Consider the following 22,829-nt stretch of genomic DNA (forward strand, 5'->3'; position numbering starts at 1 on the left):
CTTGTTTTAAAGAGCATATCACAAAGGTTCTAACAATGAAAATGAATCTTAATTCCGACCTGCGCGATTTAGAAGGTCTAGCTTTTTAAAATTTCTGAAATCTAAATTAAATGTATTATTTTAAGAACGGCGTTTTCTTTCCAGGACGAGGGGACCAGGTGATACATTTTTGATCAGCCGCTCGCTGACTCTCCCAGGCGGCTGAGCGCTCTCTAGACACGTCCATATCTTTTCCATCGTGTCAATGCTACGCCTTCAGCGTGGAGACATTAGCTCTCGATTTTCACTGCACCAGAGAAAAGAAACCTTGGGCATGACCGCATGAGTGCATATTATCACTAGCAGAAGTTCAAGTCGGATCCCTGGCAGACGTTCAGGGGTCGGTCAGCATAGTGAAGGACATTTGCGCAACGCAAGTCAGAGCTAAGCACTAATTTACATGGCATTTCCCAAGAGCAACAGCCAACGGAGGACCCGTGCGGGGCGGGTTAGTCTCCGAGCCTCCTAGCTCGTCGACGAGGTTGGTCTCGGTTGCGCAAACCGGTCCGGTGTCCTCCAATGCCTGCGGCTGTCCGGTTTGCAGCCCACCCGCCTCTGTTTCTGAACCTCTTTCGTACAGATCCTTCTTCAGAAGAACAGTTCCAGGGATCGAGACCAGCCTGACCTTGCTCAGCTTCTTCTTGTCACAGTCTTCGATCGGCCTGAACCCAAATGCCGATGTCCATGTATCGACTAGGTTTGGTATTGCAAACAGAAGCAGCATTTCCACCTCCAGCGATTTCAGTATCTGTCGAAAATATCGAGTACGCATAAGTTTAAGGGTAGCAACTCTATCTGAATTATTAAACCGTACACATGGGAAAAAATAGAAGATATTTTATGTAGCACAAGTCATGCAAAGCATACAGCTGCTGCTCAATAAATAATTTGTTGTTTTTTTACTCCCAAGAAAAATCATTACTTGGTTCTGAATTTATGTATTTCGCATAAAATGTTAGCTAGCCGAGCAAATCTGGGAAGGAACCTACAGGTAGACAATTAGACATTCATGTCCTAGGACGGGTACTTAACATGATGCTTCGGCAACACAACTTTAAGAAACAGTCCAAGCAGATAACAAAAGCACCAATGTCTAGTTATCTACATACCTCCTCGATGTAATCCACCAGTTGCCTGCACATCCCCTGTTGCCGATTCTCAGAACAAGTAGCTATTAGCGGCATCTCTGCTACAGCTGCGCCATGTAACCTGCAGCAACAGCAATAATTTAACTCCACATGCTCACCTCATATCACTAGAAATTATCTGTAAACATAATACCTAATGGATGCCACGGAAAGGATGTTGTCGTCCTTTTCCAGGACTACAGTATAGAACCCCTTGTAATCCAAATGTACAAAGTCAGACCTGGCAAAGAAATATCAAAGTGTAAAATGGAGATGTTAGGTCATATACATGATATTTTAGGGACCTAAAGTAAGCAAAATAAAGTAAACATGCAGTAAGTATGCTAAGGAGTGGTTGAAGAGGACGACGCCGACGGGGCCCGGTAGTCGGCGTCCACCACGCCCGCTCCCACGTCGATAGCGTGCTTCCATGTCAGCCCCGACCGCAGCACGATGCGCATCAATGCAATGAAAAGCAAAAGTCCTTTTGCGTTTTCTAAAAAAAAAGCATGTTAAGGAGTTAAAAAAACTGATTCAGCTCACCTCCAGTTATACACAATAGGGGGCATTATGTCTACCCCTGTCCTTGGGTCCAAGATGGGCAAGAAGCATTCTTCCAGAATACTCAAAGCAATAATTAATTTCATGTTGCACTCAGCCAGGAGAGTAATGTTTGAAGCCGAGTGAACCTTTTGATCATCATTATTACGAAGTGTGGTGCAAGAAAAGCCATCATTGAGGTGGTCAGGCATTCCAACACGAGAACGCATGCTCGTATAAATCTGAAAGTTTCGGAACAAGACCAGCCTCCTTAAGTAAAGGTTTCTGCTATCTTCAGCAAAATATGCGGCTAGCTTAAGTTATAGAACAAGTACAATTTTTGAAGTGTACCTGCTGGCACTTTCTTTCACAAAACCAAGTACCAAGTCCACTTCTCTGATCCCACACAACTTTGCCAGATATGCATTTTACGTGATCTGGAGGAAATGAATAGATAAAAAAAATATACCCATTAAAATTGAACAAGCAACGTACTGAATGAGCTATTAACAAATATATTCTAAGAACTGTTAGGTCTTTCTCTAGGCCTGAGTTATATTTGAATCCAGAACTATGGTAAGAAGTTTTGTGCAATCCGGAATTGTATTGCCATAAAATGGATGGCTACTCATGTAGATTAACTATTGCTACAACATGAAGATTACATGAATAAATACTCATAAGCTGTGCCTGTGTCTGTGTTTGATCAGTTCTGAATAAAAAGTGTATGAGAAAAGAACTTCTACCGAAAAAATACTCGACCAACCAGGCACTACGACCTGTGGTATTGTATTAAGAACGACCCAGACACTGGTCACTCCGCAGAATAAATTCTGCCTCATCGGCTAACCGCCGCTCGGTTCTCCAGCGCACCACAAAGCTTTTTTTATAAAAAGTATGGATAATAACAATATTAAAATATTTACCCTCAAATACACTAACAAATACATATGGGATGCAAACTATCTTTTGTCAAACAAAGAAATACGATAAGATACCAATGACGATGCAAGTGAGACATTACATCGATATTCACACTGTGAGCATTCTAAAGCATGTAGGAGACCTCCGGGCGCCTTTGAATTGATCACTTCTCCACAAACATTGCACAAGCAACTAGAGCAATACCAGCTGCCATCTGGAACTTCCTGATAAAAAATACAATGCAATAGGAACAAATCAGTAATATTAGTTAAAACTTGTGTCTTACTGTGCTAAAGATGACAAGATCGATAACAAATATGTACTCATGGTTATGGCAAATACAATAGTTATATCAATAACAGGGACGGAGCTGCCTTGTGTGCATTGGGGTCCATTGACCCCAATAAAATTAGAAAATCCTTCATTAATTTAATATTAATCACTGTTCATTTAAGAAGATGACTCCATTGTCATAGACATGACCCCATCAATTTTTTTTCTAGCTTCGTGAAAAATAAGTTGTCCTGTCATGCCGATGCAAAATATGATTTCCAGAATGGGTACAAAAGTTATATCATATTCAGGAGGAAAGTAAAGTACTCCCTCCGTTCCTAAACACAAGTCTTTTTAAAGATTTCACTAGAGGACTACATACGAAGCAAAATTAATGAATCTATACTCTAAAGTAAGTCTATATACATCCGTATGTAGTCTTCTAGTGAAACCTCTAAAAAGAATTATATTTAGGAACGGAGGGAGTATTACGTACATGTCTGCATCAATTAGTGGAATACAGACAAAGCCATGATAGAAAAGATGTAGCAGTGACTAAAGACTGCTTATTGCTATGAAGTTGATGTTGGTGTGGCATGACAGTCAGAACAATCCCGGGACAAGATTAGTAGTGACGAAACATTATTTTTCTTTTGCTACATTATATCAGTGGCACAACAATTTCTGGAAACGTCATTTCAGTTGCATCCAGGATTAAAAGTAGACATAGTGGAATTGGCGGACGCTCTCCTCTCTCTCTGGCGTCGCCCCGCGCGCGACCAAGAGGGAAACCTAGCCGCCGCCGCTGGGCCTCCCTCCCTCCCTACTCTCCGCCTCCCTTGCCGCCACCGAGGGCGCGGCCGGGCGAAGCCCGGTCGTCGCCGGCGCCGACGGGGTTCTTTCGTCTCCCCGTGCGGTGGCCTCAACATGGGTTGCGACGACCGGTCAGGGATGCTGCGCTCGGCGTCGGGCGCATCGGCGCTAAGGTGCGGCGGCAGTGTGGGCTGGCGCGTGACAGGCGGTGAGCTGGTGGTGCGCGCGTGCAGGCGGGGGAAGGCGTGGCGGCGGCGCCCAGATCTGGTCGGCACGCGATGCTGGGAGTGGGCGCCCTTGGCTGCGGCGGCGGCCTCCTGCCGGGGCTCTGCTGGCGAGGGTGGCGGCGCTGCAGTCCGGGTGCTGCAGGCCAGCGGGTGGTGATGGCGCGGCGCGTCCGGATCCGCCTCTGTCGCTGCGGGCCACGGGCGGCCCTCTCGCCGTGGCGCGGTGGTGAGGGGACGGCGCGGCAGTTGTGGAGGTGGAAGACCCTCGTCTAGTCGGGCCCTTAAGGCTGGACAGCGGCGCTCGGCGCGGGAAGACCTCCCTGGTGAGCTACCTCGGCTGCGGCGGTGGGTCGATTTGGTTTCCCTCGTCGACGGGCGAGCATTTGCGGATGGCCTCGCGAAGAGTTGTGCCTGCTCCATGGTGGGGTGTTCTGCAGGGAGCTCGGTTGGAGGGATGGGTGGCCTCGATGCAGTCGCGTCACCTATCGCCGGCAAGGGGTGTGTCGGTCCGGATTCGTCCGCTCCCCTTTCTCCCCCGTTCCTCAGCCGCGGGCAGGCGGCACAGTTCTCCCAGCGGAGCGTCTGCAGGTGGATCTGTCGGTCAAGGGCCGTCAGTTGGTCCTGAGCCGGGGCCTTTGTGTAGGTCTCGGGGTTGTTTCGTTGTAGGGCGACGGCCCTAGCATCGGGAGGCGCGGTGTTTGTGGGCGGAGCGTGCGTCTCAGGTGCGGGCGGACAACCATGGCCTCGCGGGTGGCGTGGTTGCGGGTGGTTGACGGAGTTAGGGTGCGATGGTGGGGTGTGACCCTCGGGGTACACCACTTGCCTAGTCCTTTGGCTGGCCGACAATGGTGGCAGCCGTTGACGCTGTACCCTTCCTGAAGGCTCCGTCGCGACGCTCCCCCTCATGTCGTCTTGCTTCGGGTGAAAACCTGATTTTCACAGTTCGCGGTGGCGGCTATCCTTGGTCGTACCCTTCTTGGAGGCATCGCTTTGGAGGCCTGTCTTCGTTGTGTCTGATTCACCTCTCTTTAAATATGAGGGCTTTGGTCGTAGTGCATTGGGCTTTGGTTATAGCAGCATGAATCAAGGAGAGGATGTCTTGAGCTTTGCTTTAGTCTACGACATGATGGTAGCTAACACTCTCTTTAAAAAGAGAGAATCCCATCTAGTAGCTTTTAGTAGTGGTCAACACTCTAGCCAGATTAATTTCGTTCTCTCGAGACGAGAAGACAGGCGTGTTTGCCCAGATTGTAAGGTGATACCTAAAGAGAGTGTTGTCCCTCAACATAGGCTTGTGGTGGCTATTAAGGAGAAGAAAGACTGTTTCAGACGCCTACACCTAGATAGAAGTGCATACAACATAGAGAAGTACAAGGAGACAAAGAAGACCACAAAGCAAGCTGTGAGTGAAGCAAGGATTCGGGCGTATGAGGATTTCTAGCAACGTTTAAATATGAGGGAAGGCAAAAGGGACATCTATAAGATGGCCAAGATCCGAAAGAGGAAGGCCAAGGATGTGAACCAAGTTAAATGCATCAAATATGGAGTAGATCGACTACTGGTGAAGGACGAGGAGATTAAGAATAGAAATGATAGTTCTTTGACAAACTTCTCAATGGAGAGAACGAGAGCTTTGCCATTGAGCTGGACGATTCCTTTGATGATACCAGTAGGCGTTTTGTGCGACGAGTCCTGGAGTCTAAGATCAAGGAGACTTTAAAAAGGATGAAAGGCGGCAAGGCCATGACCCATGATTGTATCCCATTGAGGTGTGAACATGCCTGGGAGACATACGATAGTGCGACTAACTAAGATTTTCAACCTTACTTTTCGGTCAACAAGATGCCCAAAGAATGAAGGCGGAGTATATTAGTACCAATCTTCAAGAATAAGGGGGATGCTCAAAGTTGTACTAATTACCATGGAATTAAGCGATTAGCCATACAATAAAGCTAGGGGGAGCCCCATTGAGCACCGCTTAAGAAGAATGACAAGCGTGGCCAAAAGTCAGTTTGGTTTCATGCCTGGGAGGTCAGCCATGGAAACTATTTTCCTTGCTACTCGAACTTATGGAGAGATACAAGGAGGAAAAGAAGGACCTCCATATGATGCTCATTAAGTTGGAGAAGGCCTACGCTAAGATACGGAAAATGTCATGTGGTGGACCTTGGAGAATTACAAAGTCCCAACAAAGTACATTAGCCTCATCAAGGACATGCATGATAATGTTTTGACAAGTGTTCGAACAAGTGATAGTGCCACTGATGACTTTCCAATTAAAATAGGACTGCACCAAGGTCCAACTTTGAGCCCTTATCTTTTTTGCTTTGGTGATGGATGAGGTCACAAGGGATATACAAAGAGATATCCCATGGTGTATGCTCTTTGCAGATGATGTGGAGCTAGTCGATGATAGTCAGATAAGAATTAATAGAAAGTTAGAAATGTGGAAAATAACTTTGGAATAGAAAGGTTTTAAGCTTAGTTGTTTTAAAACCGAGTACATGAGATGTCGTACTACTAGGCATGAGGAGGAGGAGGTTCGCCTTGATAGACAGGCGGTACCTCAGAAGGACACCTTTTGATATGTGGGGTCAATGCCGCAGAAGGATGGTGATATCGATGAAGATCTGAGTCATTGAATCGAAGTCGGATGGATGAAGTAGCACCAAGCTTCTGACACCCTTTGTGACAAGAGTGCAACAAAAGCTAGAAGGCAATTTCTGTAGGACGACGATTCGACGTGCGATGTTGTATGACGCAAAATGTTGGCCAACTAAAAGGAGACATGTCCAATAGCAGAGATGCACATTACTCATATGAGGCGACGATTCGACCTGCGATGTTGTATGCACCACTAAAAGGTGATGTTGTATGGCGTAGCAAAGATGCACATACTGAGATGGATATGTGGCCACACAAGAAAGGATCGGGTCCGGAATGATGATATACGTGAAAGAGTTGGGATAGCACCAATTGAAGAGAAGCTTGTCCAACATCGTCTGAGATGGTTTGGGCATAAACAACATAGGCCTCCAAAAGCACGAGTGCGTCGCAGAAGGATAAAGTGTGCCGATAATACCAAGAGAGGTCGGGATAGACCAAACTTGACATGGGAGGAGTCCATAAAGAGAGACCCGAAGAACTGGAATATCACCAAAGAACTAGTCATGGACATGGGTGCGTGGAAGTTAGCTATCCACATGCCAGAACCATGGCTAGGTTTTGATCATCTTATGAGTTCCAACTCTAGCCTACCCCAACCATTTTGGGAATGAAAGGTTTTGTTGTTGATAGTTCATTTCAGACTTGTCATAAACTGATTTCTGATTTGGGAAGTTTCCGAGAAAGTACACCACATAGCTCTATATTTTGGCAAACTAAAGAGAAGGGAAACATTTCGAAAGCAAACCTGACAAGGCAAGCAGTCCTGATGGTAACTAGCAGGGCAGTTGTCACAGCATATTAGTTCACCGACATCACCACATAAACCACAAGTGTCATCATTTTCATCTGCTTGTACTGACATAGTATCTTTTGCACGTTCTTTCCTCTTCTTCTGCTCTATAAACCACGCTTGAAGCTGACATAGGCTGTAAGATTTACCAGAACCCAAGAAAAGATTCAGGGTCGGGATTTCTTGTTTGAGACCTGCATGGCACCTAAAGTTGGACACTGTAAATATGGTGTCACAACACCGGCACCTTATGCCATGCTCGGTTATGTTCCCATCTTTCAACACATTCTTAGGTCCTGGCCTTCTATACTGGAGAATATTCATTGTACAAACAATGCCCATCTCAAGTAATTTGCTCAACACCGTTCTTGCACTTTTAGGGAACTTCTGCCGACCACATTTTTTTTCGTTCTCCAGGCGAGACCTCGGAAGAGATTTCAAGCCAATTCTATTTATGAGCATTCGATTATAATGGTTCCTGTAACGCGCGGTCAGCCTATGTATTATAGCTGTCATCAAAAGATCATCCTCATCAAACCTGGATTTACGCGTCCATGGTTGTTTCTTTCGAAATTTGACATCCTTTGTGGGCGCTTGTTTTGACACGAGCTGTTTTTGGGGTTCACTGCTATCTTCAGCTCGTTCCTTGTGCTCTTTAATTTCGGGCACTAGATTCAAAGGTACCTGTACCTGCCAACTACTTGATGCACTTATCTCTACTTCTTCACTACGATTCACACACCCAGTATAATTCTCAGCTGTGATATCCATGCATTCACCAATTATGGAGTCACTTATAGGACCATCATTCACTTTCTGTTTCTTTTTACAAACTACTTGGATTTCTGCAACCTCATGTGACCTCTTTTGATTCGAAGAAACATGCTCACTGCTTGTTGCACCTGTCTGTTCTCCCCCATTGCCAAACACACACCTACTAGCTGGAACCTCAGTTGTAATGTCCATACTTTTACCAGTTGCAGAATGACTTACATGAACATAATTTACTTTCTGTTTAGTTTTACGGACATCATCTTTGACACCTACAGCCTTCTCAGACCTTTTTTGACCCTTTTTACTTGGATCAGACTCTGATATTTCTCTTTGTTCAGATGTTCGCGCTTCATTCTGCATGTTCAGGTCACCACAATATCCAGACACGTTTGAATTTGGTTCAGAAGAAGGGCCACAGATTAACTGCTTAGGAGGTTCTGGGTTTATGACTTCCCAACCAATTGGAGAACCCTCACTATCAAGGTATAAAAATCCCTGAATCAAGCTCGCTTCATAGGCAGATGTTGGGATGTCCACGTGCATGTTTGCCCCCATGCTATCACGGGAGAAATTAAGACAACTCAACATCTCTTGATTAGATGTACTGTTGTTCATGAACGAGAGTCTCCCGTCTTGTGGGGACACAAAAAGTACTTGGGGTTCAGAGATCTTCAACGGGTTACCCGTGGCTTCAGATGATACCCATCCTGTTCTTGTCATCTGTTCCAAGCTCATGTCTCTGGCTTCCAAGTTTGTATCCTTTTCTGTTAATAGTGACAGTGTACCAGAGGAAGGTCCACCACTTACATCCTCATTTCCCACTTGGAATCCAGGTACAACAACAACATCGTGTTCATTGTTGATATCATCTCTGATAGCTTCTAAGGGTGTATCCTTTTCTGTTAACAGAGACAATGCACCAGTTGAAGGTTCATCCCACACATGTACATTTCCTGCTTGGAACCCAGGTACAATAACATCATGTTCACTGTTGACATCATCTCTAATAGCTTCTAAGCATGCATCCTTTTCTTCTAGTAGTGATAATGTACCAGATGAAGGTCCATCCCTTATAACCTCATTTCCCGCTTGGTACTCAGAGGCAACTGCAGCAGCAGCACCATGATGTACATTGCTGACATCATTTGTCATTCCAAGGATCATCTCGTCCACCTCGTGAGAAAACAGCAACTCTGGTCGTATGAGCAACTCGTCAGCCGGACTATCTGCAGAGTTACCCATATTGGCGGCGATTTCCATCACTTCACCAGCATGAGAACTTGGACCCTTGATTTGCACATTTTCAACCAGGTGATCTGAAGAATAATTAGGCGGGAAATATAGCGGGTCAGACTCATCTGGAATATCCTGAGCCATTATAGAGTATGGAAGTTCTCTTTTTGTACTGAAGCAAGTAGGCATTGAACTGTGATCTGTTGCATCTTGGAAACCTTTCACTATACGATGAGCAGTATTTCTGATGCTTCTTTCATTCATTTCTTCCATGGTCAAGTACCTTTGCGGCACTTCATTTTGGCTATGCTTGCTTGTTCCAAATATAAAAGACTGCTCATTGTGCAGAGAATTCCCCCCTCTGTCAGGCTGGCCATCAGATAGAAGAAGCGGCAGAAGACTTTTCCGTGACTTGGGATGTGTGTTGTTATATTTGCTTGAATACTTAATATCAACTGGTTTGTTAACATTCCTTCGACTCAACAGCTTAGTGTCGCTGCAACCGAGGATTGTAATTCTGCTGTTCACAGCTTTCAGTGCCACTCCATTCCGCAGAGCTGCGACCTTCTTATCGATGCAAACTACGGCCATGAAAGGATCGAGGAGCTGCCACTGGTGGAGGAAGGATAGAGATTGCTTCGGATGCCGGACCTCGTGTTCTAAGCATAACAGTGTGTTCTTCAAATCATAACAAAAGTCATATATGTTGAACCATTCCTTTCCATAGTAATTCCCATCAAATCGGGACGAATGAATAAGCAACCACTGGCCAAAGCATTTCCAAGCCTTAGGAAGAGAAGCTAGGCGGATTTCTTTGTCGGGCGACTCGAACATGAGGTCAACCTTACTCTTGTCCCCCCTTTCCCTGCCCTCGATCTTCCACCCGGCATCCATCATCAGAAGATGTGCGTGCAGCCGGAGATGGTTCCAGAGCATTCCATAGCCACCACGACCATCCCGTCGCTGTGTGACCACACTGTTAATGTCAACCTTCTCCCAATCCAGAACACTGCATCGTTTTGCTCTCTGACTCCTGCGAATCACTGCCCTGCGAGTGTACACCCGATCAACGGAAGGTGGCGTCTCTTGTACCACAAGTTCAGATTCAGAAGGCCTGGCATGATCTGTAAAAGCCATTGCATTCTGCATCTGTTGACTAACACTATGATACAAGACATGATAGCTCGATAGGCTGCCGTGAGTAAAGGACTCAACTATGCGGCAGTAGACCATCCTGTTGCTGGATGCAGAGCCGGATGGCGTGCTAGCTGGTACCAGTGCTTTGATTGCGCCTGGTAGCGAAGCGGTCTGTCCTCTGCCAAAAATGCCCTCAAGGATTTGTTTTTCCTGCTGAGAACCATCAAATGTGTCTTCTCTCAGCTCAGCAACTTTCTCTCCAAACAGCATTGTTGCAATATCCTCCTCCTTCATGCCTATTCCCACCAGGAAGTCTACCTCATCCATCCTGCTTACTGGTGCAAACTGAAGTAATCACACTGCAATGAAGGGATAAACAAAGTTAGATCACACATATTTGCAACATCAGAAAAATCCCAACCTGGGAAAGTCCTAATGCACAAAAGAACCACCAAAAGCATCAAAAGAGGTAAGCCATGACTGCCAAAAACAGAGACATGTACACCAATAGGGCAGACAGAGTAATGATCGCAGTCGCATTTCAACTATAATTTGTTGCATCAATAGTGACTGTACTGAACTGAAACCATAAATCAGAGTGGCAGGCCCTGAAAGGCTGTACCTGAACCAGAATAGCATTTCATCGTCGCAACGCAAGTACGGTAGCAGTGAATTTTTTTTTCCAAACAATAGTGATAAATCAATCACCATCTCATAAGAGCAAAAAAAGGAAGAAAAATAGAAACCACCCCCATCCTACATCCGCATGCATCAAGAGCTCTACCCAAGATGCCGGTATTTCACCCGTCCGCAATTGCAGGGCAGACAGATCGATCACACCATCCATCTGGCTCATCGAACAGGCAGCGAGCGAGCGATTCCCCAATCCAAGAACTAGATGCAAGGAAGATGTATACCAGGAATAGGCGGCGCCGAGGAGAGCAATGCGCGCATCAATGGCGGCGCCCCGAGCCGCCGAGAGCCTGGCCGTCCGTGACTGCGGGCAAGAAGAGGCACCGCTTTATCCCCACCATCCCCTCTCCTCTCTCTCTCTCTCTCTCTCTTGTCTATCCACCAAGCTCTGTCTGTCTGTTTCTTTCGCCGAGACCACCGCGCCGAACAGTGATGGCACTAGCTTTGCCCCGGGGCGCGCGCACAAAGTCCCTCCTCTCCCTCGCGCGGAGCGGGAGGCGGCAGGGGCGTGGCAGAGCGCAAAGGGATGCTGTCCCCGTTATTTTTCTCCCGTGGCGAGGGGCGTACGTACCCCGCCCACACCGCTCTCTGGGTCGCTGGTTGCAGCCTCCATGTGTGCGTCATGCAGCAGTCTCGGGAGTCTGGCTGTGGGTGTAAGGCCAACTCCAACGGACGACTTCAAACGGACGTCCGTTAGGATTTTGTTTATTTGGGACCGACTATGTATCGTTTCGAATTTTTATAGAATGTGATGACCGTGTATTTAACACGCGGACGCATCTTTTTGCCGCATCTTGTCCGTCTCTTTTTTCGAATGCAAATATTTTGTATTTCATGCAAGCGGCCCTAGTTCACGTCGGCAACACACGTTGCCTACACGACATCGCCGACAACATAGCCAGCGGCCGACAACACAACAAACTTTCAAAGTGAATAGTTTTGTCGTCGGCAACACAGCCAACCTCCAAAATGAATAGGTTTGTCACCGGCACCCATGCCAGCCTCCAAAAAGAACGGCCACGGCCGAATAGACCACCTAGTTCAGGTCGTTGGCGTCGAACATCTCCTTATGTTGGGCCTCGAACTAGCTCCTTGTCTTCTTGCTCATCTTGCTCAAGTCAACGCTCATGATCTCTAACGCCACCTCCTTTACTTTGGTTGCGGCATTGGTGACCTCGATGTCGAGCCGCCTCTGCCGGGACCCCTCCTCCATGTCGATCTTTCTCTTCTTAGTCGCCTCCTCCATCTCAAACTTCTTTGTTTGAAGCTTCAGGTATTGCTTCATTTGTTCCTCCTTGCCTTGTCGTTTTTTCTCGTCCCTCGCTTCCTTTTGAGACATCATGTCGTGCAAAGTCTCATGCAAGGCAAAGGATGCCGCATCACGCTTGTCGTCCATCTTGGAGTTGGCATTTCCCCTCGGCCTCTTCAACGCCTCACGATCTCCACCTCCGGCCAACGCGGCCATCTTCTTACCCCTCTTCCTTTGAAGTTCGCCGTATTGATCTTTGAACTTAGGGCAATTGTTGATGATCCTCCAAAAACGGGTAAGAGTGAATGGCTTGTCATTGTGTCGGGCCTTGAATGCTTCCAAAGATTGAAATGCCTACACGATCAACAACAATTGGACATGCAAACATAAAGAAGGCCAAAGTCACGACCATAGCAACGAAAAGATCAGAGAGCATACCATGTCCCCAATGCCGAGACCACTCACGGGACGTGCTTCAACGCTCTCAAGTGCGGCACAATACTTGTTGCATTCTTGTTGGATGAACAACCACCTCTTTTAAATCGAGGTGATGCCACGTTCGCTCATAAATTGGTAGGGCGGAGGACGCTGCTGGACCCCGGCGGGACGTTGAGGTCGATAACGGCCAAGGGGCGCGAGATGGACGATGCGATCACCCCAACGTCCGGCGAGGGGCACTGCGGAGGCCGGGTGACACACGAGCTTCTGCTCGCCTGGCCGACGGGAGCTGCCGAGAAGCTCCGCCCAAGCATTAGGATGGCGCGCGCTTTGTTGACGATGGCCTCCTTCTCGTCGACGTTGGCCTTGTGTCGCGCGGCCTTTAACGCAGCGCTCGACGTTGGCCTTCTGCGCTGCCCTCCGGTTCCTCCTCTTGGCTGATTCCGCGTCGAGCTTTGCGGGCTCCGCCGGCGTGAGTTCCGACCGCGGATTCTTCGGACCCTTGGCCTTCTTCTTCTTCACCTTTGGGGCCTGGTCGATGGCCTGGCCGCCAAAGTTCGGCGGGGCATCGACCATGATGGGAGGGTGGTGAGCGGAGGGGAGGACGGGATGTGGGAAGGTTTTGGTGGGGGAGGGGGAATGGCGCCAAATGGGGCGGCGTGCGGGTGCTTTGTGCCACCGACGGGCGGAGTAGGGGAGGACAAGCGCACGTGTCCCGTCCGTCTATGTGATGTCCATTTCACCCCAAATGCGGCCCAAACTTGGGATGGGGAAGGGTCGAAAGCGGAGAGAAAACGGACAAAAGTCTGTTTGCGCCCGCGTGCTCGGCCATCTGGTATGTCCGTTTTGCCCCAAACGGACGCACCCAGAGAGGATGGGGTCGCATATTGGAGTTGGCCAATGCGACCCCAAACGGACGTCCGCTTTTGTCCGTTCGGGGTCGATTTGGACGGACGTTCGGGGGGCGAACAGACGTTTGACGCATCTGCGCCCAACACGCTCGAGAAGCCCTCACCCCAAACAGTCCGCCCAGCTCGCCCTGCCTCGCCGCATCAGCCGCCCCATTCGCCCAACTCGTGTCACCTTGCCCCAGCAGCTGTCCCGCCACGCCACGCAACTCTGCCCGCACGCGAGCCACGCCCTGCCTACCTAAGCTCGCCATCGCGTCCTGCCCTGCCCACACGAGCGCCAGTGCGCCATGCCCTAATGCGCCCGCCCACCGTGCCTCGACCACACCCGCAGCTCGGCGGCCGCCACACGGATCCCGTGCCACCCCCGCCACGCCCGTAGCTCTCGTGTCGCCACACGTGTAGGCTTGCTCGCATGCCGCTCCTGCCCACGCGCCCTGCCCCGTGCCTGCCCCATGTCATGCCTGCCCGCCCTGCGACGCGCCCCGCTACTGCATGCGCGGCTAGCGCCCATCGCTTGCCCGCCCCGGGTCGCGTCGGCCCCGCGTGCGCTCGCTACTGCTGCGTGTAAGCCCTGACGCCCGCTTGCACCAGACGGTCGTGCTGCTTGCTTGCCCACCCCCGCGACGCGCCCACTGCTCGCTTCACTCGCATCTTGCCGCACACAGCCCCCAACTCGTCCGCCACTGATGACCCACAAGTGTAGGGTATCTATCATAGCCTTTTCGATAAGTAAGAGTGTTGAACCCAACGAGGAGCAGAAGGTATTGACAAGTGATCTTGAGCAAGGAATAACTGCAAGTACTGAAAGGTAACTTTTTATGGGTTTTCTAGTATAAACAACAAGGAAATAAATGTAGGTAAAGTAAATCCTGCCGAGGTGCAGCAAGTGCCCCAATCCTTTTAAACACAAAGGATAAGCCGAGGGAATAAACTTATAAAGACTAAGGCGTTCCCGAGGACACACGGGAGAAATAGTCAAGTGCTTTCGCCATACTTTGTCTAGTACTATGTTTTGTATTGATAAGTGTTGTGTGGGTGGATCTTAACTAGTGCATCGTCTAGGCAAAGACTAGTACACTCTTATGATTAATCCCTCTTGCAAGCATCCGCAAATACAAGAGATAAATTAAGGCAAAGCCTAACCATAGCAATAAGCTTTAGGATCCAATACTCCCTCATGCAAAAGTATGCGATCTGGGGTTCAGGTTTCTGTCACTCCGGCAACCCACCATAAGCATTCTTTATACACGATGCATTCCCCTAGGTCCTTAAAAAGGCGAAGTGTTATGTAGTCGACGTTCACATAACACCACTAGAAGAATAACATCATAACTTAAATATCAATCAACACATATTACTTCAACATCATATGACTACTAGCATCTAGACTTTTCCCATGTCCTCAAGAACTAATGGAACTACTCACAAGACATAAAAGGTATCATGATCAGAGGTGATGAAAATATGATTAACAATCTGGTCATAACAATAATCCTCCAACAAAACTCAATAGAATTCACCACAAAAGAGTAATCAACACCGATAGAGTAGAGGGGATGAATAGTGCAAGGTACAACTCCGATTGCAATGGTGAAGTAGATGTGATGAAGGTGGAGATGGTGCTGGTATTGGTGATGATGATCTCGATGATGCCCGTGACGATGGTGATGACGATGAGGACGATCTTCCCTTCCGAGAGGAATTCTCCCCGGCGGAATCTTCCCGTCAAAAAGGTCTCTTCTTCTGTGTAGGTTTCCGCCGCGGAGCGGTGGCATAATCGCGAAAACTCTTCTGTCCCCGGAACTTTTAGGTCAAGTGGAACATATAGGCCAAAGGAGAGCACTGGAGGCTGGGCCCATCATCCAGGCGGCCTCCTGGCGCGACCTAGGGGGGCGCTAGTAGGTTGCCCGGGTGACGTGTGGCCCCACCCTTCTTTGGCCTGTCTTCGCGATCTGTTCTGAAACTTCTTCCCTCAAAATTTCAGCGCAATTGGAGATGTTCTGATATTGCAACTCTTCGTGCTATTTTCTCCGCTGAATCCCACGTCTGCTGTTTCGGCACCCGAAAGTTATAAATTGTGTAAAATAAGCCAAAACACTATAACTACACCATCATAAAGTGAAATATATCAATGAATAGAGACAAATTGTGACACAAAATAGTGATGCATTTTGGACGTATCAACTCCCCCAAGCTTAGTCCTCGCTTGTCCCCAAGCGAATACTGAGCTCGGTAAACCTGTCCACAAGTTTAGAGAGTGAAGTATCGCTAAATAAGAATATGGACAAGAAGCATCATAATTTCTCTACTAAACTCAACCATCCTCAACAACAATATCAACTCATAAGTCCCTTATGAAAGAGTAATATCAATTACAATCAAAAGTAGAGCTAAGAAAACTCATCAAACCATGGCAAACATGTCCTTGGTCAAAGAACAACTAATATCTTTTAACTTTTGCTCTTCCTTTTATATTTTGATGAGATCAATTGAAGCTTTTTGAAAGAACATGTTATTAGTCAAGAAGTGAAAATGCTAACACAAAGGAAGATGTTTACTTTAGCTAGGTTTAACAAACAACTCACTTATCTTAATGATAATGTCAACAAAGGTGTGATATGGCAATTCCCAATGAAACAATATAAATGCATGCGTCTTTGTCAACATAAAGTTTCTACTCTTTTCAGGATAGAAAGAAGTAGGTTTACTGACTCAACATAAAAGTAAAAGATTGGTCCTTCACACAGGGAAGTAGGGAAACTCATGTGCTAGAGATTTTTAGAGATTTCGAAATCAACAAGATTGTAAAACAAGCTTTTGAGAGGTGCATGACTTGTCAACGAATGCTAGTAGATAGCCCAATACTTCTCATGTTGGACAAGTTTTGAGGAACCACTCCCAAAGTGGGGACGATCACATCCCCTTAGTCTCCTTTGTTTATCACTACCAATTTTTTCTGATTTCTCATCAACAAAGCGTGAAGGAGGTTTTGTTTGTTGTTATTATGTTTACGAGCTGGGCGCGCTCATGCCAGTCCCTTCTGGTATTAGGGGTTCGTAGATCACATGCAAACCCAAGATAAAACTTGTCCACTATGAGAAGATCATGAATTATCTACTACTTCCTCATGAGCTAAAACAGAGGCACAAAACATGGAGTAATATTTGAAGGTTTAAAGATAGCACATGAATAATATACTTTAGGAGTGGCGGTGAAATACCACGTGTAGGGAAGGTATGGTGGACTCTTGGGAAGGTTGAGGTTTCAGGGTATGGATGCACAAGCAGTAATCCCGCTTAGTGCAGGGGTTGGCTAGCAAAGGCTTTTAAGAGAAAACAAGTAATGTTGACTTGGATGCAAAACAATATAAATTTTAACATAAATAATTGGCATAAAACATCAAGTTGTCTTCCTTGTCAGCATAACACTTCAAGCATAAGAACATAAAGGTTATGGCTATGTCGCTACTAGAAAAACGCATGCTTGTTGTTATGACCAATGCTATGTTTGCCAAGATTAAATAAAGTTTTTAAAGCCATACCTGATGTGTAAGATCAATACTCCCATAAGAATCAGCATATAAGATCGATTGCATGAAGAGGATACAAAGTGCAGCAAAGAAACCAATAGACTTCTCATTAATATTCCATCATAGACACTGCACGCTCATGGATACAAGACTCTCCACAAAGGAGTGATAGACCTCAATGCAAACACCTATTTCATAAGATAATTTCCCTAGACATGAGACGATAGTAAACTTGACCATAAAAGGTGAAGGATAAAAATAAAGATACCGGACACTCCCCCAAGCTTGGAACAAGCTAAGGGAATGCCATTACTCATGAAGATTTCACTTTTCATCCTACTTGTTGTTCTTCAAGTCCGCTATTATGCAGCGAAGGGTTTTGTTTTCAGCTTCCAATATGGCCACTTGTACTTTAAGCACACAGAAGTCTTCACAGAATTGGTTAGTGATTCTGTAAGCTTCAGATATAGTAGATGACACAGGTGGAGCTCCTGGTGGAGGGACAGTTTCTGAAAGTTTCAGAGAAAGATCATGTTGAGGGTTAATAAACCCCACGAGGATGGGGTTGTTGGAGCTGGATCCTCGTGATGAAGGATCTCCTTCTTGCTGGGTGGTGACCATCTTGACTTCCTCTCTCACGAAGCACTCCATCTCCGCTTGTCTTGCGACTCTCTCTTCATTGGTAGCCCATCCGGTGACCTTCCCTTGGTTGATATCTTGCTGGACACGACGGAGACGACGACCTGTGTAGTCTTCCCCGCTTGAGTCGCAAGAAGACATCTCGAACAATAGTTTCTTAGCCTGGCAGAAAAAGATCGAAAGAGAAAACACACGGAATCGCAAGATACAAAGCCGGGATGATCCGGGAAAATATATAGGAAAATTTTCCGCACCAAAAGGAAGGTAACAAGCCAAAGTAGGGTGGGAGGCGAACTCCGGGTGGTCCAGGCGGCCTCCTGGCGCGGCCAGGGGCTAGCCCGCGCCACAGGTCGCCTGGGAGACCTGGAGCTCCTCTCCGGCTCAGAATTTTCCTAATTTTGCAAAAACACATAATATGAAACTTTTATTGATGTTCGCGAAGTTTCCTTACCGTATTTCATACCTTTTCTTATTCTGCTTCTGCCGGTGTCTGATATAGTGTTGCAATATGTTCTTCATGAGTGGCTACCTGTATCACATCCACCTCTACATTGATGGGGTCTCCAGCCATGTAATTCTTGAGTCTTTGCCCATTCACAACATGTGGTTTTGTTCCTTCAAAATTATTAATCTTGATTGCACCGGAGCGGTAGACTTCTTCGATATGGTACTGTCCTTCCCATTTGGAAAGTAATTTACCTGTAGAAAACCTGAAACGAGATCTATACAACAAAACTTTGTCACCAACATTAAATTCACGTTTCAAAATTCTCTTGTCATGCCACTTCTTTACTTTTTCTTTGAACATTTTTGCGCTCTCGTAAGCTTCACGTCTCCACTCATCTAGAGAAGTCAAGTTCATGAGACACTTTTCACCAGCAAGCTTTGGATCAACATTAAGCTCTCTAATAGCCCTGAAAGCTTTGTGCTCTAACTCTAAAGGTAGATGGCATGCCTTGCCATAAACCATCTTATACGAGACATCCCCATGGGATTTTTGTAAGCAGTTCTATACGCCCACAAGGCATCTCCTAGCTTATTGGACCGGTCCTTTCTAGAACTATTCACTGTCTTTTGCAAGATCAACTTGATCTCTCTATTTGTGAGCTCGACTTGCCCACTTGTTTGAGGGTGGTAAGGTGAAGTGCTACTGCAACAAAAGACCTTCCAACGGTGCCAGAAATAGGCATGTCGACGGGAGAATACTTGGCTTGATCTTTTTGCTGCGGCTACGGCTTAAGGGACTTCCTAGGCAAGTATGCAAAGGATTTCCCCCGTGGCCTTGGAGCCTTGCGTTGGTGTTCCCTCGAAGCGGAAAGGGTGATGTAGCGTAGCGGTGGTAAGTATTTCCCTCAGTTTGAGAACCAAGGTATCAATCCGGTGGAGGAGTATCTCAAGATCCTGCACAAACACAAAAGCTTGCTCCCAACGCTATGAAGGGGTTGTCAATCCCTTATAGATTGTTTGCCAAGTGAGAACTGAAAGCAACAAAGTAACAAAGCAAAGTTAAAACGGAGGTGTAAACGATGGATGTGAATAGACCCGGGGGCCGTAGTGTTTACTAGTGGCTTCTCTCATGAAAGCAAGTAGACGGTGGGTGAACAAATTACTGTCGAGCAATTGATAGAACCGCGCAAAGTCGTGACGATATCTATGCAATGATTATTTCTATAGGCATCACGTCCAAAACAAGTAGACCGATACTGTCTGCATCTACTACTATTACTCCACACGTCGACCGCTATCCAGCATGCATCTAGTGTATTAAGTCCATAAGAACAGAGTAACGCCTTAAGCAAGATGACATGATGTAGAGGGATAATCTCAAATCAATGATAAAACCCCCATCTTTTTACCCTTGATGGCAACTACTTGATGTGTGCCTTGCTGCCCCTACTGTCACTGGGAAAGGTCACCACATGGCAGAACCCAAAACCAAGCACTTCTCCCATTGAAAGAATCATAGATCTAGTTGGCCAAACAAAACCCAAGACTCAAAGAGACTTACAAGGATATCAAATCATGCATATAAGAAATCAGCAAAGACTCAAATATATATCATAGATAATCTGATCACAAATCCACAGTTCATCGGATCTCGACAAACACACTGCCAAAGAAGATTACAACAGATAGATCTCCATGAAGATCATCGAGAACTTTGTATTGAAGATCCAAGAGAGAGAAGAAGCCATCTAGCTACTAACTACGGACCCGTAGGTCTGAAGTGAACTACTCACGAGTCATTGGAGGGGCGATGATGATGATGAAGAAGCCCTCCAACTTCAAAGTCCCCTCTGGCAGGGTGCCCGGAAGGGTCTCCAGATGAGATCTCGCGGAAACGGAAGCTTGCGGTGGCGGAAAAGTATTTTCGAGGCTCCCCTGATTTTTTGCGGAATATTTGGGAATTTAGCCAAAAACCTAGGTCAGGGGGCGACTAGGGAGGCCACAAGCCTGCCCACCGCCGCCTCCCCTGGTGGCGGAGTGGGGGCTTGTGGGCTCCCTGGAGCCCACCTGGCCTGGCCCAAAGGCCCCCTGATCTTCTTCCGTTCGGGAAAAAAACCATTTCGGGGTTTTTCTTCCGTTTGGACTCCGTTCCAAAATCAGATCTGAAAAGAGTGAAAAACACGGAAAAAACAGGAACTGGCACTTGACACTGAATTAATAAGTTAGTCCCAAAAAAGATATAAAAGGTACATAAAACAACCAAAGAAGACAAGATAACAGCGTGAAACCATCAAAAATTATAGATACATTTGAGACGTATCATGAAGCAATTCTATGATTAACATCATATTTGGCTAGAGCTTTTCTAAAAGCACCGTGTGTAAAATGTGATCCTCCGTCGGTCATGAGGTACCTAGGTACACCAAACCTAGGGAAGATTACATCCTTGAGCATTTTCAAAGATGTCTCGTGATCAACACTTTCGATGGGAATTGCTTCAACCCACTTGGTCACATAATCTACAACTACTAAGATGTTAGTGTACTTGTGTGAAGGAGGGAAAGGACCCATAAAATCAAAACTCCAGCAATCAAAAGGCTCAATGACTAGTGAATAATTCATAGGCATCTCATTCCTCCTACTAATATTACCAACTCTCTGGCACTTATCACAGGATAAAACATAATTTCTAGCATCTTTAAAGAGAGTAGGCCAATAAAAACCTGATTGGAGAACCTTGTGTGCGGTCCTCTCACCGGCATGATGTCCTCCATAAGGATTTCTATGACATTGTCTCAAGATATCCTTCTGCTCATGCTCCGGTATGCATCTCCTCACAATTCCATCCGCACCTTCTCTAAAAAGATGTGGGTCATCCCAAAAGTAATACCTCAAGTCGTGGAAGAACTTCTTCCGCTACTGGATTGTTAAACCCAGAGGCAAAAACTTTGCAACAATAAAGTTAGCATAATATGCATACCATGGATCTGAATTAGATTTCACCTGTAAAACAGCTAACTGTTCGTTAGGAAAACTATCATTGACCGGAATGGGATCGTGTGGTATGTCCTCCATCCTGGAAAGTTTGTCTGCTAGAGGGTTGTTTGTTCCTTTCCTATCAACAATCTGCAAATCAAATTCTTGAAGAAGAAGGACCCATCTGATAAGCCTTGGTTTGGCATCCTTCTTTTCCATAAGATACTTAATAGTAGCATGATCAATATGAATGATGACTTTAGAATCAACAATGTAAGGCCTAAACTTATCACAAGCAAACACTACCGCTAAATTTTTTTTCTCAGTAGTAGCGTAATTCTTTTGAGAAGTATCAAGGGTTTTGCTAGCATAATGGATAACATTCAATTTCTTATCAACCCTTTGTCCTAACACAGCTCCAACAACAAAATCACTAGCATCACACATGATTTCAAAAGGCAAATTCCAATCAGGTGGTTGGACTATAGGGGCGGTTATCAAGGCTTTCTTAAAAACTTCGAAGGCTTCCTTACAATCTTCATCAAACACAAAAGGAATATCCTTCTGGAGAAGATTAGTAAGGGGTTTCGAAGTTTTATAGAAGTCTTTATTAAATCTCCTACGGAAACCAGCATGACCGAGGAAACTACGAACACCTCTGATGTCTTTTGGATAAGGCATTGTCTCGATTGCTTCAACCTTTGCCCTGTCCACCTCGATTCCTTTTTCAATAATCTTGTGGCCAAGAACAATTCCCTCATTGACCATGAAGTGTCACTTCCCCTAGTTGAGTACCAAGTTCGTGTCCTCACATCTGTGCAAAACTTTATTAAGGTTGTGGAGACAATGCTCAAAAGAGGTTCCATAGACGGAGAAATCGTCCATGAAGACCTCCACAATTTCCTGACAAAGAACCATGAAAGATAGCGAGCATACACCTTTGAAAAGTAGCAAGAGCATTGCATAAACCAAAAGGCATACGTCTATAAGCATAAGTACCAAAGGGACAAGTAAAAGTGGTCTTCTCTTGATCGACAATATTAACATGAATTTGAGAGAAGCCGAGTACCCATCAAGATAGCAAAAGTGAGTGTTTTTGGACAACCTTTCAAGCATTTGTTCGATAAACGACAGCGGGTAGTGGTCCATCCTGTTTCCCTTGTTCAGCTTCCTGTAATCAATACGCATTCTAAATCCAATAATAATTCTTTGAGGTATTAGTTCATTCTTATTGTTAGGAACCATAGTTGTACCTTCTTTCTTGGGAACACAATGTACTGGACTTACCCACTTACTACCAGCTATAGGGTAGATAATACCTGCGGCTAGAAGCTTGAGGATTTCGGTCCTCACAACATCCTTCATCTTCGGGTTTAACCGTCGTTGATGATCAACAACTGGTT

At 46.2% G+C, this 22,829-nt stretch overlaps 1 protein-coding gene across 1 annotated transcript; it reads right to left on the minus strand.

Annotated features, from left to right (window-relative positions):
• Positions 1-298: 298 nt before the first annotated feature.
• On the minus strand, positions 299-11,741 carry LOC123426759. Its single transcript, XM_045110641.1, has 8 exons — positions 11,462-11,741; positions 7,356-10,903; positions 2,731-2,854; positions 2,058-2,143; positions 1,710-1,948; positions 1,321-1,407; positions 1,149-1,248; positions 299-787 (listed from the first exon to the last, which is right to left on the minus strand). The coding sequence occupies exons 2-8, from the start codon at positions 10,869-10,871 to the stop codon at positions 431-433; spliced, it is 4,509 nt and encodes a 1,502-aa protein (XP_044966576.1). The 5' UTR covers positions 10,872-10,903; positions 11,462-11,741; the 3' UTR covers positions 299-430.
• Between the last annotated feature and the right edge of the window lie 11,088 nt (positions 11,742-22,829).

This window comes from Hordeum vulgare, chromosome 2H (assembly GCF_904849725.1).
Source record: "Hordeum vulgare subsp. vulgare chromosome 2H, MorexV3_pseudomolecules_assembly, whole genome shotgun sequence".
Classification (NCBI taxonomy): Eukaryota; Viridiplantae; Streptophyta; class Magnoliopsida; order Poales; family Poaceae; genus Hordeum; species Hordeum vulgare.

What these genes read in the sequence shown, in the direction of transcription:
- LOC123426759 (XM_045110641.1), bottom strand. Translation starts at nt 10,871, where the DNA reads ATGGATGAGGTAGACTTCCTGGTGGGAATAGGCATGAAGGAGGAGGAT. An exon ending in AGGACTGCTTGCCTTGTCAG is followed by an intron (nt 2,855 to 7,355) that starts GTTTGCTTTCGA and finishes ATTTTTTATCAG; the next exon opens with GAAGTTCCAGATGGCAGCTG. An exon ending in TGGTGGATTACATCGAGGAG is followed by an intron (nt 788 to 1,148) that starts GTATGTAGATAA and finishes TATTTTCGACAG; the next exon opens with ATACTGAAATCGCTGGAGGT.